The 13,860-nt window shown below is 41.7% G+C and overlaps 1 protein-coding gene across 2 annotated transcripts; it reads right to left on the reverse strand.

Moving 5' to 3' along the window:
• Nucleotides 1–1,371: 1,371 nt before the first annotated feature.
• Nucleotides 1,372–6,462, reverse strand: isl1a (ISL LIM homeobox 1a). 2 transcript variants are annotated; one of them, XM_061671085.1, is made up of 6 exons: nt 6,292–6,462; nt 5,953–6,142; nt 5,132–5,391; nt 4,571–4,854; nt 3,502–3,669; nt 1,372–2,662 (listed from the first exon to the last, which is right to left on the reverse strand). In XM_061671085.1, exons 1-6 carry the CDS (start codon nt 6,317–6,319, stop codon nt 2,546–2,548), a joined length of 1,047 nt encoding a protein of 348 aa, XP_061527069.1. In that variant the 5' UTR covers nt 6,320–6,462; the 3' UTR covers nt 1,372–2,545. The 2 variants fall into 2 exon arrangements, with proteins under 2 accessions (XP_061527069.1, XP_061527068.1); XM_061671084.1 differs by having other exon boundaries at nt 5,132–5,277; nt 6,292–6,401.
• Between the last annotated feature and the right edge of the window lie 7,398 nt (nt 6,463–13,860).

Genomic DNA, 13,860 nt, shown 5'->3' on the forward strand with positions numbered 1-13,860 from the left:
TCCACCTAAAAGCAATAGGTAATACAATAGGCATCACGTGAATGCATGTCGCACTAATTGGCTGACGTGTCATCGGCTCATCAGCACAAAATGACGTCGCCTATCGGTGACAACTGATGACTCTGATTGGTTGTTAGTTAACGAATCAGCACAAAATCTAACAAAACGACAAAGAAAAGGGCACTATATGGTTAAACAATCTTAGCGAAACGTTGATCATTACTTAGATTTGTTCCTGCTTGTAATATGAGTGGGTCAGGTAAGGTTAGCAGGCTATATGTGCATTTCATTTAATAAAATCGTGTCTGGGGATCGGATGGAAAACAATGATTCCTGGCCATGCGCACGAAAATGTGCAAGCGATCTGGGTAGGTATCGCACTGATTGCCCAGTTGAGTTTATATATATATATATGGTAATTGTTATTATAATTGCTTTGAAAGACTTGATCCTGCCAAAATATGTGGTTTAAATTTACCCAATTAAATTGGCTGCAAATTGTTACCCGAAATTTATTGGGTCAATTCTGTTTTTTTTTTTTTTTTTTTTTTTTTTTTTTACAGTGTACAGCTAAATAAGGTTTTGCGATGGCAAGAGTTTAGCTGAGTATTTCAATTACTGTTGAAATGGGAATTCTTTTTTTTTTTAAATCATTACAAACTGGATCTTATTGAAAGGATTGCTCAACTTTTTCAACTGTCGGTTCATTGTGGTCCAAAAGCTGGCACACCTTCAGTAAATTGGCGCACCTGATTGCCCACACAATTTACATTAAAATTATAATTCTCTGAAATATATATATATATATATATATTTGATGCATCATGCAATCAAAGAATATAACACAGTTTTGTTGATGATGATGTTGATGTTAAACACTATTTTTGTTCGCCTTAAAGAGTGGTGATCATTTGTACGCCAGACCTTCCATTTCCTAAAACATTTTGACCATTGGAAACCTTCTTAATTTCTGAATAGATCCTAGGAAAAAAATCATTTCCCTTTGGCCAGCATCATCTACATCATAAGCAGCACAAGTGTCAGCTTTTTTTTTTTCTTAATACCGGTACATTTGAATATGTGTAAATAAATTGTTTACAATTCATAAGAAAAAAGGAAAAGAGGGTGTGGATGTGTGTGTGTGTGTGTGAGGGGGGAGGTGGGGGGCGGGGGGTTACAATACTTATTGAATTTGCTTCTATTCAGTTCATAATCAAACTTCCGTTGTTTAAAAAAAAAAAGACATTAACTGTCGTTTTTACTTAGTTGACAAGGTACTGTATGTTGCATTTCTCGGAAATTCAATTAGGAAAAGAAAATGTATGGGCAGAACAGAACCCAGATAATTAACTATGATCATAACAATCGATCTTTATTTTGTGACAAAGAGTTCAGTGCCTGGATTGATCCGTTTTTTTTTTTTGTTGTTTTTTTTTTCAAACCCTCCCCCCCCCAAAAAAAAATCGCATTTGTCGTCAGGGGGGTAAACAACCCCAAAAATGTGGTGGCATTTGATTCACATCATTAAATTACAATAAGTGGATTTTATCAAAACTGCGCGTATCCCAATCAATAAATATGACTATCACAGACATAAATAAAACACGTATATTTAAATATATGAATAAATAAGCAATTATAATCCAGGATATAACTGTCAAAAACTCTTATCCCTAAACCAGTTTAAATTCTGAAGGCAAATCCCATTAAAACATCTGCTTCAATCAGACGCCCACTTATTTCTTTCTTCGAAATTAAGGGGTAAATTGCAGAGATGTTGCGCTCTGCAAATTATTTATAATTATAATAATAATGCCGCAATTAGCGTGAGAACAAAAAACAAAACTGATCAAACCTCATTTTACTTCAGTTAATAAATTTACACAAAACGTGGCAATTTTGTTGACAATAAATAATAAATATTATTTTCCACAGAAACAAAAAAAAAAGAGCTAACGTATATTTAACTTATGGATCCATACGTATACACATCTTTGGAAAAGAAAACAATATTCTCCGGCGATCCGAACTTACACAAATGTCCCACGAAGCCTTGTGGCGAAATAGAGGTATACCTTGTTGCAAATGCTTTTAGTACTTGGGTCATGAATGAAATCATGGAATCAGTGAAGAAAAACAGAGCTTTTCCTTGAGAGAGAGAGAGAAAGAAAAAAAAGAAGAGAATGATGACTTTATCGAATTAAAAAGAAAAGCAAAGTAGCGCACAGTAGGGGGGGGGGGGCGAAATTCGTCTCCCGCTCAGAAGTCCAAAGTTAACGGCGCCCGGTTTGTGTCTTCTTTTGGCAAAAAAATAAATAAAAAATAAAAATAAACCGTATGGGCAAGCAGCGTCGACTTGAGTGTTGCAAGTTTCTCTCTTCTGCGTGGATTTAAGAATTGGGTGTCGATGGTAAAATCCCATGATTGTCTTCACAGCGTCAAAAAATAAAAAATAAAAAAATACAACCGCGTTGGTCGTTTGGTGCAGTCTGGCGGGATGAGACGCACATGAGGACGTTCAGTCTGTCCGAAAAGCCTTTTGGATTCAGGCCTCAATGGGACTTGACACCATGCTGTTCGGTGTGTCCGGAAGCTGGGATGACATGGACGCCGCCTCGCTGCCAGTAGAGTTCGAACCCGGTCCACCCTCCGAAAAACTGACCTGTGGAAACCAAGCCGCTTTCAGAAACTTCACAACGGGGAAGGTGCGAGTGACGTACAAACTGTTTTCCATCGGGAAGCCACTTAAAAAAAAAAAACAACAACAATAATAATAATAATAATGCATTCTCAACACCGCCTATCCTGGTAAGGGTCGCACGGTGCTGGAGCCTGAACTGGTCGCCAGGGCACGTACAATAATAATTATGATCATAATTAATTCATCTTCCGTTCCGCAGGGGTACACCCTGGTCGCAGTAGTAATAATAATTATTAATAATAATAATAATAATAATAATACTTATACTTAAAAATAGTTCATTTGATCATGCGCATCGCTTGCACACAAATGTGGTAAACTGATAAATAATCAAATAATTAGTCACTGTAAAACATTTGACTCACGTGGAACCGAAATGTTTGAATTAATAAATGACCCCCCCCCCCCCCACCCCCCTCCTCTGTGTAGCACTGAAGTAGTAGCAGCGCTTGCATTATTATCATTTGCAAAGAACACGTCATCTTCATTTCAAATATGTTTTGGAAAAAACCTACATGGAACCGCGAATTGTGTTCGAATTACGATGTTTGTCGTGTACATAAGTGGTCAAATAATCTAGCCTTAATATGGATCTAATTGGTGGTCATGTCATTGGGTGCAGAATCACGGAACGCGTTGCGGACTAAAACCAAAAACCGGATTTGTATTCCTTTATTTATTTATTTATGTATTTATTTCTATCTGTAGAAAATGCCTGTAGAACATTTCTTTGTTTTGTGGACTTCGCCGGATCAAAAATGAGTGCTGGAATAATTGTGATGGAAACCAAAGCAACGCACCAGTTGCTGAAACGCGGGCTGGTCGATGTCGCTCTGGAGAGCAAAGTCACTGAGGACCTTCCAGGGCGGCTGGTAGCTCTGCACTTCCACGGGGTTGGCCTGGATGCCGCCGTCGTGCCGCTCCGGGCTGGCCGCCACCATCGGCGTGCCTGTCATTCCCTGGATGTTCTGCAAGAATTCGGGACGCTTAGCTCAGGGTATATATTCACTGTCGGGTGATTGCGGATGACGACGACTGTGGGTTTACTGGGTGCGGGTAGGCCCGTTGGGAGGGGGGGGGGGGGGGGGGGGGTGCGCGCGAGCGGAGAAGAGAGTCCAAACAATCAGAAAACACACAAGCAAATAGAAATTGTTTAACTCGCTCAGAGCTTTGCGGGAATAGCAAGCTGCCATTTGCAATCGTCAAATTGAATCCAAAGTGTATAAACATACAGTACTTTGTTGAACAGGAATATTTTAACAACAAAAAATACAGTCATTTAAATATTATTATTATTTATTTATTTTTTTGGGGGGGGGGTGAGAGGGGGTGTTTTTATCATTATTGAGGGCAAGTTTTCTCCAGGAAAAAAATATTTCTGTTAGTGTTTATGTAGATGTGCTGCTCTATCGAAACGAGTTGTCTTCCACTACATACACTGTTGGTTTAATGAATCCAATCTAGTCCTCATTTGCGGTGGCTCAACGTTGAAATAACCTTTATCACATTGAATGCTTTAGTCACAGACTTTTCCAGAAAGTGCTTCTCTTTCATAGAAATGCCATTCAAATGTACCACACAATGAAATAGCCCTAAACCTCTGAGATTCGCCCTCCTGGGTAGCAGTTTTCTCGTGACTTTTTTTTTGTTTTTTGTTTTTTTTGTTAATGAATTTGTCCATTCGCGGCTGCTCCGTACGAAGGAGCGTAAATGCAGAAGAAGCATATTTTGAAAATCTGTGACACTAAAGCGTGTGTTGTGACAGACTGTTTACTTCCATGAAGACAATGAGTAAAACACGCCAGTGTCTTTGGAGAACAACATTTTCTTTTGCCAATGTTTTTGTTGTGGTTGAATGAAACCTCTTACCGTCTTGTCGTTTGGCTGCTGTTGCTGCAGTTGCTTCATCAGAATGCTCCTCTTCTTGTCTTTGCACCGCTTGTTCTGGAACCAGACTCGGATCACGCGCGGGCTCAGGCCAGTCATCTCCACCAGCTGCTCTTTCATCAGAGCATCGGGCCTCGGGTTGGCGTTGTAGCAAGTTCGCAAAGTGTGCAGCTGCTTCTCGTTGAGTACTGTCCGGACCCGAGTCGTCTTCTCTGGCTGTTTGTGGATGTGAGGCCGAAGCGCAGACTGTCGGGCGCAGATGGGTTCTGCTGTGAGAATGGATGGGTTAAGAAACCCAAAGAAGGAAACGTCAGTATATTGTACACATTTTTTCATCGCATTTAAAAAAAATAAATAAATATATATATATATATATATATATAGTATATCCACTATTCAGAACCATCCATCTATTTGCTGTAAATATTAGGGTCGCGGGCGTGCTGGAGACCATCCCAGCGGTGTACAACCTGAATTGTTTATAATATATATATATATATATATATATAGTGTGTGCCTCCCACTCCACGGACTGGACTTTACCTGCCATTTGCAGAGGTCTGGCGGGGTGTAGCGGACTGAGCGGGTTTCCGTGTCCCAGAGTGGCCCGCTCCACCACGTCGTGGTCTGCTCGGCAGAAGAGGCCGTCTTCGCGCAGAGCGAACTCGTCCCCCGGGATGAGCTGTCTGCTGCAGGCCACACAGCGGAAACATTCGATGTGGTAGACTTTGGATCGGGCCCTCATTACAAAGTCGTTCTTGCTGAAACCGATGTTGCACTTAGCGCATTTAATCCCGTATAACCTGCGGGACACACCAAACGTGTATAACAATCAGAACCGATACATAATAACAGCAACGACACATTTGTCATTTTTAATTTTTTTTTTTGCCCATTATTTCTCTTTATTTGATTAAAACATTTTCTACATGCAATCGTGATTAAATCATTGACATAAATGTCTACATTGACTAGGTTTCATATTTCTATGAAACGCTTGCAACCAGGCCTACATCACCTGTAGGATTTTAAACGATGTACTCCATGTAAAAAAAACAAAAACGTTTTTTAAATAAAAATGAAAATGTGTCAAACTCATCTTGACTGTTTGATTATTTTTCGAGGAAAAGAGTAAAACCAGGTCATCACCACATTTTCATCATGCGCAAATGAAAAGTAAATATTTTTCCCCCAGTGTACTATTACAGTAATCAGTACATTAAGAAAAAAATGGAGTGGGAACGCGTCCGATAATGATATTCGAAATAATTTCAAAGATATTGGAAATATTTGTATTGATTGAAATTATATTTAAATTCAACTGCACTTCCGGACAAGGCTCTGAATAAAAGCGGTCGCCCTACCTGATGTAGTCCCGTTTACAGTATGTCTTTCCGTCCCTGACAAAGCACGTGCAGGACTCGTCCAGGTACTGACTGCACTCGGCGCATTTGAGACAGGCGGCGTGCCACTCCAGATCTGGGGAGACCCGCAGGATGTACTGGTCGTGGATCTGGTTCCCGCAGCCCACGCACAGAGACACCAGCCGTTTTTCTAGGAGACAATTGGTAATAGAGTGATCATTAGGATTCATTTCGAATCATATGGTTAACACGAGGACGTTTGTCTTTATTTCAGTCTTTACAATATCAATTTAGTGTCGCAACAAGTTGACTGAAAACGAAAGTGGGCGCGGAACTTACTTTTCGGTGGATCCCCCATGTCTCCCATGTTGGCAAAGTAAGGCGATTTTAGGTCTACGGCCAGAGCGGGCTGCAACGCCTTGCAGGACGCCTTGATGTGTCTTCTTCTGTCCCGCCAAGGGGGGCTGCCTGCGCCGTCCGGCTCCGAGAGGGAGTGCGTGTGCGCGCGTGTGCGTGTTCCCCCCCGGTGTGTGTGAAACCCTGACGCTGGTGGGGCATGACGTAAGACAGCACCGCGTCATCTGCATGGCCAGCTGATTGGCTCTGCAAAGTCCGGGCAGTTGCACCCACCGCCAGGCACCCCCGCACTTATTGCTCTAAATCATCCGTTTGTCAGATTTCACCCCCCCCCCCCTCCCTATCTTGCTTGTACTATTGCAAACCAAAATGGAATAAAGTTTATATGCATCGGGGCGAGTCTCGGATCCGAAAGTTCGGGGTGCTAAATTTCCCTGTTATGTACATTTGAGCGCAATTTCATTCCCACGTTTATTTAGGACTTTGTGGGAAAGCTAGCGAATAAACCATCACATCTGAGAGGTTATTTAAATCCTGAGCCACTGCAAAAGAGGCAATGGATTGAATTTCGAAAACAAACACATTGTAAGCCTATTAGCTTCTGGGGCTGTATTTTTGTTGTTAAAATATGACGTTACAACCGAACGGTTATACACTTCAGTAGCTTTTTTCTTCTTTTTTTTTTAAATAAAAAAATGAATCTCTCAAATTTCACAGGTGCGCAGATTCAATTTAGGGGTGCTCGAGCACTTCCAAAATGGTCTAGAAACGTCTTGTGCGCTGAGAGTGGATACTTGGGAGTCATCCAGCTACGAACGTGTTCAACGTGCTTTTTTACACAAATTTTCTTTCTTTTTTTTTTTAATACAATTAATCAACCGATGTGAAAAAAAAGGTTCCCGTTGGTACTGTGGACTGTGATACACGGCGTCCTCTAAACTTGAACGCTGCCTTGTTTGGTAATTTCTTCCATTTCTTTCCATTTTTTGAGGCCATTGCTTTGACAAGGGAGCGTGGGACGTACGATATTTTCTCGGTTAACGAAACGCGTGGCTCGCATTGGACGATCACAGCTGAACAGCGCGCGACAGGCGGCAGGCCTGTGACAAGCACGCACGCGAGCACGCGAGTGCACGAAAACAAACACGCCCTCTTGTGTCGGTACCCTACTAAGACCGATAACATATCAGCAGGAGAGCAATCCGTGCATCATTCGTTCTTCACACTCTCAGTGTGTAATCGAAAAAAAAAAAAAAAAAAAATCATTAGTGATCCAATTTTTGCAACACCGGAGAACCGTATGAGGACAATAAGAATCAAAATCAATTGTTTCAATCGCATCAGTTCTTTAAAGAAAGAGACTGGAATCACATGTTTGGGTGATGTAAAGAAAGCACATACTGTTGTCTAAACAATTGTCTACTGGTGAATAAAATCCTGCGAAAAGAAATAACAATTCTATGAATCACTTTTGAAGAAAATAACCATGGAAACTACACGAACCTCTAAGAAACCAATCGACAACACAAGAAAACAGAACCAGTAATATGGAAACTTGTGGAAGACAACAAAAGCAACAGAAACAAATATAGCAAAAATAACGTATAACATGATCTGAAATGAAGCCAGTAAGCTAGGATACACGAACCCCTCCCCAATAAAGATAATAATAATAATAATGGATAATAAAGAACACAAACTATAAGAATCTAATTGCAAATGAATATATTTATTTTTTTGTCAGTGTTGGTCATGGTTTGGCAGAAGAAACTGCAAGGCCTGGTAGTGAAGATAATGTTGAGTGCAAAGCTAAGAATGAAAGTAATTCGATATTTTTAATTGTTTAGGGGTGTCAAACACATTTTTGTGAGTGAGTATCTTCAATTAGGTATGGTTTCCTTCAGAGGGCCCCTATGACTGTGAAACCAGATACTTTAAAAGTTTCATCACCTTATCATAGTATTACATATTACACACAAATTGATGGCTCAGTAGTTTTGAAATCAAAAGTCAAGGATAATAGTTTGTTGAACTAGAATTCAATTTACTGCACAAAAGGGGTTTGGTAACAAAAAAAAAATGCTTACAATATCTCAGAGTTCACTAATGTATTATTTATTACATATGACAATTTGTAAATTTTGGTGCAGATTTGAGCGAGAATCATGGAAGCTGAGGGAAATAATTTGCTTTTGCGGGCCGCATAAAATGATGTGGTGGGCCAGATGTGGCCCCCAGGCCTTGGGTTTGACACCAGTGAATTTTATATTATCCATCCATCCATCCATTTTCTGAGCCGCTTCTCCTCACTAGGGTCGCGGGCGTGCTGGAGCCTATCCCAGCTGTCATCGGGCAGGAGGCGGGGTACACCCTGAACTGGTTGCCAGCCAATCACAGGGCAGATACAAACAAACAACCATTCGCACTCACAGTCATGCCTACGGGCAATTTAGAGTCTCCAATTAATGCATGTTTTTGGGATGTGGGAGGAAACCGGAGTGCCCGGAGAAAACCCACGCAGGCACGGGGAGAACATGCAAACTCCACACAGGCGGGGCCGGGGATTGAACCCGGGTCCTCAGAACTGTGAGGCTGACGCTCTAACCATCCATTTTCCGAGCCGCTTCTCCTCACTCGGGTCGCGGGCGTGCTGGAGCCGATCCGAGCTATCATCGGGCATCAATTCAAATCAATGACATTGACACGGACTTGATTAAAGATGCCTTAGTGTGTGTTGAACGCATTTACATATATCTGTAACCTATAATGGCAAGGCGCCCTGATCAAATGAAAACTGCTACAGCTTGTTATACCAATATGTAATTATGTGAATAAAAGTACGTGTGAGTATAGTATACTGTACACTCAGTACACTCGTACACACTAGGCCTATTACAGTACCATCACCATACTAGGAAGAAAAAAAAACATATTCCACAGGAGTCTTAATGATTTTTGTCACAAAACATGATGTTCTAGGAAAAGAGTTGTTTTTTTCTTGTTTTTATGGAGGTCTCTTGCGCTGATACAAATATCAGACTGATAAAATAGTCCCGAGGCTAAAGCGTTTAGAGCCCAAGTAGCATGTTAAGAGCCATTTTCAGAGCTCACTTGTACTGTGACTTCTACTGATAACAGCGTGCGTCACAGATCCTCTACAACCGGAAAGATGCTCCTTCACCACTGGCAAAACAAACGATCCTCAATGATATGATCTCTCACTCTGACAACTTCACTCCAAACGCTTTAACAGTTTGCACCATTGATTATATGGAATTTTTTTTCACCCTTTTTAATATTGCAGCCATTTTCTAAAATCATCAAAGTTCATTTTTTTCACCACATTAATGTACACACAGCTCACGATATTGACAGGAAAAAAAAACGGAATTGTTGAATTTTTGCAGATTTATTAAAAAAGAAAAGGTGAAATATCACATATCCATAAGTATTCAGACCCTTTGCTGAGTATTTAGTAGAAGCACCCTTTTGAGCTAATACAGCCATGAGTCTTTTTGGGAATGATGCAACAAGTTTTTCACACCTGAATTTGGGGATCCTCTGCCATTCCTCCTTGCAGATCCGCTCCAGTTCTGTCAGGTTGGATGGTGAACGTTGGTGGGCAGCCATATTCAGGTCTTTCCAGAGATGCTCAATAGGGTTTAAGTCAGGGCTCTGTCTGGGCCATTCAAAAACAGTCACGGAGTTGTTCTGAAGCCACTTCTTTGGTATTTTAGCTGTGTGCTGAGGGTCATTGTCTTTTTTGAAGGCGAACCTTCGGCCCAGTCTGAGGTTCGTAGCACTCTGGAGAAGGTTTTTGTCCAGGATATCCCTGTACTGTACATTCATCTTTTCTTCGATTGCAACCAGTCGTCCTGTCCCTGCAGCGGAAAAACGCCCCCACGGCATGATGCGGCCACCACCATGCATCACTGTTGGGACTGTATTTGACAGGTGATGAGCAGTTTCTGGTTTTCTCCACACATGCCACTTAGAATTAAGGGCAACAATTTCTATCTTGGTCTCATCAGAACAGAGAATCTTATTTCTCACCATCTTGGAGTCTTTAGCAAACTCCATGCGGGCTTTCTTGTCTTGCACTGAGGAGAGGCTTCCGTCGGGGCACTCTGCCATAAAGCCCCGACTGGTGGAGGGCTGCCGTGATGGTTGACTTTCTAGAACTTCCTCCCATCTCCTGACTGCATCTCTGGAGCCCAGCCACAGTGATCTTTGGATTCTTCTTTATCTCTCTCACCAAGGCTCTTCTCCCTCGATTGCTCAGTTTGGCCGGACGCCCAGCTCTAGGAAGCGTTCTGATCCTCCCAAACGTCTTCCATTTTAGGATTATGGCGGCCACTGTGCTCTTAGGAACCTTAAGTGCAGCAGAAATGTTTTTGTAACCTCGGCCAGATCTGTGCCTTGCCACAATTCGTCTTTTTCTCTGATTCACTTCAGTGCAAGTCATCGGAGTAAACTCAGGTAATGAAAACAAAAAAAATGTATATTGTTAATTATGTTGTGTTGTGCAAGATTGGCTCATGCGGTGATGCAAGGTACATCAACATACATTGGTGCTGAGCTGTGTCGGCGGCGCGGGAATTTTAGCTCACTGGTAGCACTCTGCGCTCTCAAACCGGAGACAATTTAGTTTATTATTTTAATTTATGTTTATTAATTTAGTTAGTTTAGAGCCCAATTAGCATGTTATGAGCCATCTTCAGAGCTCACTTTCACTGTGACAACCAGCTTTACTTCTACTGATGAAAATAATACATCAAAGATCCTCTACAACCGTAAAGATGCTCCTTCACCACTGGCAAAACAAACGATCCTCGAAGATAAGATTTCTCACTCTGACAACTTTAATCCAAACGCTTTAACTGTTTGCATCATTAAATATATACTACAAATGAAGATATTTATTAGCAAATATGAACTTATTCATAACTTTTAACTTCTAATTTTAACCTTATGAAATATAGATGTCTTTTAAAACAAAGACATGACAAGCACTATTGTTTTAGATTCATTAGAACCATTTCACATGCACTTATTGATTTGATAAATGATAGCAAATGCAATAGAAATACTTATTGACTACACCATGTTATTAAAAATGTATACATCTGGAATTGGTGGGGTTGTGCATGGGTCAAAATATCAAATCACAATCAATGACTACCACGTGGGGCTCCCCATGGATCATTGTTAGTACCAGTCCTAATTATTGTTTATTGCTTTTGTACATACTGTACATAAACTAAAGCTTCCACGATTTATTGTGTCGCGATAATCTTGAACAACGTCTGAAAGTAGAGGCTAATGAATTGATAAGCTTAAAGAGTTGATGTGACAACAGAAAATTAACAAACTTAAGCCAAACTAAATTCATTATGTTTGTGAATCTATTAATTACCTCAATAAGAAATGTTAAATGATAAAGAAATGGAAAGACAATAGATGAAAATAAATGAATTAAACTGGAAGCCACACATAAACTTTATTGAATCCAAAATAATGAAATACATTTACATTTGATGTAAAATTAAATAGTTACTACTAGTGGTTGTTTTCATCATCATTGTCATAGTATATTTAGGATTTTAATTGTTTCATCAGGACGATATCGACCACAAGCAGTCGGACTTGATAAGTGAAACTTACTCCCTTTAAAATGATCACAATCATTGATTTATTGCGTATGAGTTTTAACTAGATCATTTTTGTTTAATGACACTGTAGCGGTCCGACAAATCAATCAAGGAGAGGGAAGGTGCCAAGTAGAAGTTCTAATCTTGGGGAGAGCTGAATCCTAGTCTAGATTCAAAAGGGGGTAGAGAGGTCCGGGGGGCAATTTAGGTCAAGGTCTGTATGTGGTTAGGTTCGGGTTCAGTCGTTCTTTTCCAACGGAAAATTTTGTGTCGCGCACCTGAGCACTGGTTCAGAAGACCCTGCAAGTTCTGAGTCCTTCGGTAGAGTAGGTAGGCGATGCCGAAGGTCATGCATTAACCGAGACTGACCAGGGGAATTAAGATGTTATCTGCTGAGGACCAGGAATGCATGAGCGGGAGCTCGGGTGTTCTGTCCTCAGTGCTAATAGCGCGTAAGGTGTTGTCGATGTGGGTGATGTCAATCACCTGAGTTCCTTCAAACTGAATCTGTGTAAGCGTCTCAGGATCCATCCATCCATCCATCCATTTACTGAGCCGCTTATCCTCACAAGGGTCACGGGAGTGCTGGAGCCTATCCCTGCTATACAGCAGGCGGGGTAGACCCTGAACTGGTTGCCAGCCAATCGCAGGGCACATAGAAACAAACAACCATTCGCAAACACATTCACACCCACGGGCAATTTAGAGTCTTCAATTAACCTACCACGCATGTTTTTGGGATGTGGGAGGAAACCGGAGTACCCAGAGAAAACCCACACAGGCACGGGGAGAACATGCAAACTCCACACAGGTGGGGCCGAGATTTGAACCCCGGTCGTCAGAACTGTGAGGCAGACGCTCTAACCAGTCGGCCAAACTACTGTTTGGACTTTCTAGTTGAAAATCTCTTCTGTGTAACGTCGGAGCAGGTATTTGTGAATATCAGCTCGCAACTCTGAAAACGTCTCGGGATCAACTTCCAATTTGTACTGTCCGAAAAAGTTAGAAATCTCGATTTCGCTCTCATCATTTTCATTTGGGAGGTGGTAGAGGGCGACGTGGTCAATATAAAAAATGGCATCTTTGGGGACGTCGAGGCACATGTTTGATTTGGCAGGGCGAGTCTCGTCATGGTGTCGTGGTGGTCATAACTCACTGTTGCGCTTAGGGCTGGTGTGTTGACCAGCCACTTGGACCTAACAATTTCCGCGTGAGTAGTGGTAACCTGGTAGCGAGGTGTAGCTTCTGCTCTACACCACGACCCATCTTTCAGGCCACACATCTCAGATGAACGGCTTACTGGGACACAGGTAATGGATGTCTTTGGTGAGGATGCACATATGCAAATTTGGCGCCAGATACAGATCAGGGTTACTATCGTGATAGGCGACTACCGCGGGAGTACCGATTCGGACGTATGTATCACTTTGCCAGGTGCCAACATTAATTACGTTTTTTAGGCAATAGATGTTGCGGGAGTCGATAATTGGAAGAGTAACGAGGAAGGCTACTTCCTGGAACTCAGGGTTGACATACAGGATAGTGGAACTTCCGAGAGAAAAAGAAAAGTGGGCTTGGACAGGGCTAATAGGGCTTGCTAGAGCTCGATTAAGCTCAGGGGAGCCAAGTACGGAGTGATTCTACCCATTGCTAAGATACCTGTTATTTCAGTCTTTATGTTTTTGGTTTGTGGAGGAGCAGAACGTTCGGTTTCACCAGTATCTCGGTCGGGCGTCAGCCAGGTCCACTCTGCTGATGGCATCACCCTCAGTAGGTCCCACTGGAACGAGAGCAATGTGTCGTGAAGGAACAGTGAGTTGTACTCCACCAGAGCCAGGCAATGAGAAGAGGTCTAGTGGAAGGTGACCCATCACGGGGACCGTGAGATTGAAGTTGTGGA

This window comes from Phycodurus eques, chromosome 3 (assembly GCF_024500275.1).
Source record: "Phycodurus eques isolate BA_2022a chromosome 3, UOR_Pequ_1.1, whole genome shotgun sequence".
In the NCBI taxonomy this organism is placed as follows: domain Eukaryota; kingdom Metazoa; phylum Chordata; class Actinopteri; order Syngnathiformes; family Syngnathidae; genus Phycodurus; species Phycodurus eques.

What these genes read in the sequence shown, in the direction of transcription:
- isl1a (XM_061671085.1), bottom strand. Translation starts at nt 6,319, where the DNA reads ATGGGAGACATGGGGGATCCACCGAAAA. An exon ending in CAGACCTCTGCAAATGGCAG is followed by an intron (nt 4,855 to 5,131) that starts GTAAAGTCCAGT and finishes TTCTCACAGCAG; the next exon opens with AACCCATCTGCGCCCGACAG. An exon ending in AGCAGCCAAACGACAAGACG is followed by an intron (nt 3,670 to 4,570) that starts GTAAGAGGTTTC and finishes GAATTCTTGCAG; the next exon opens with AACATCCAGGGAATGACAGG.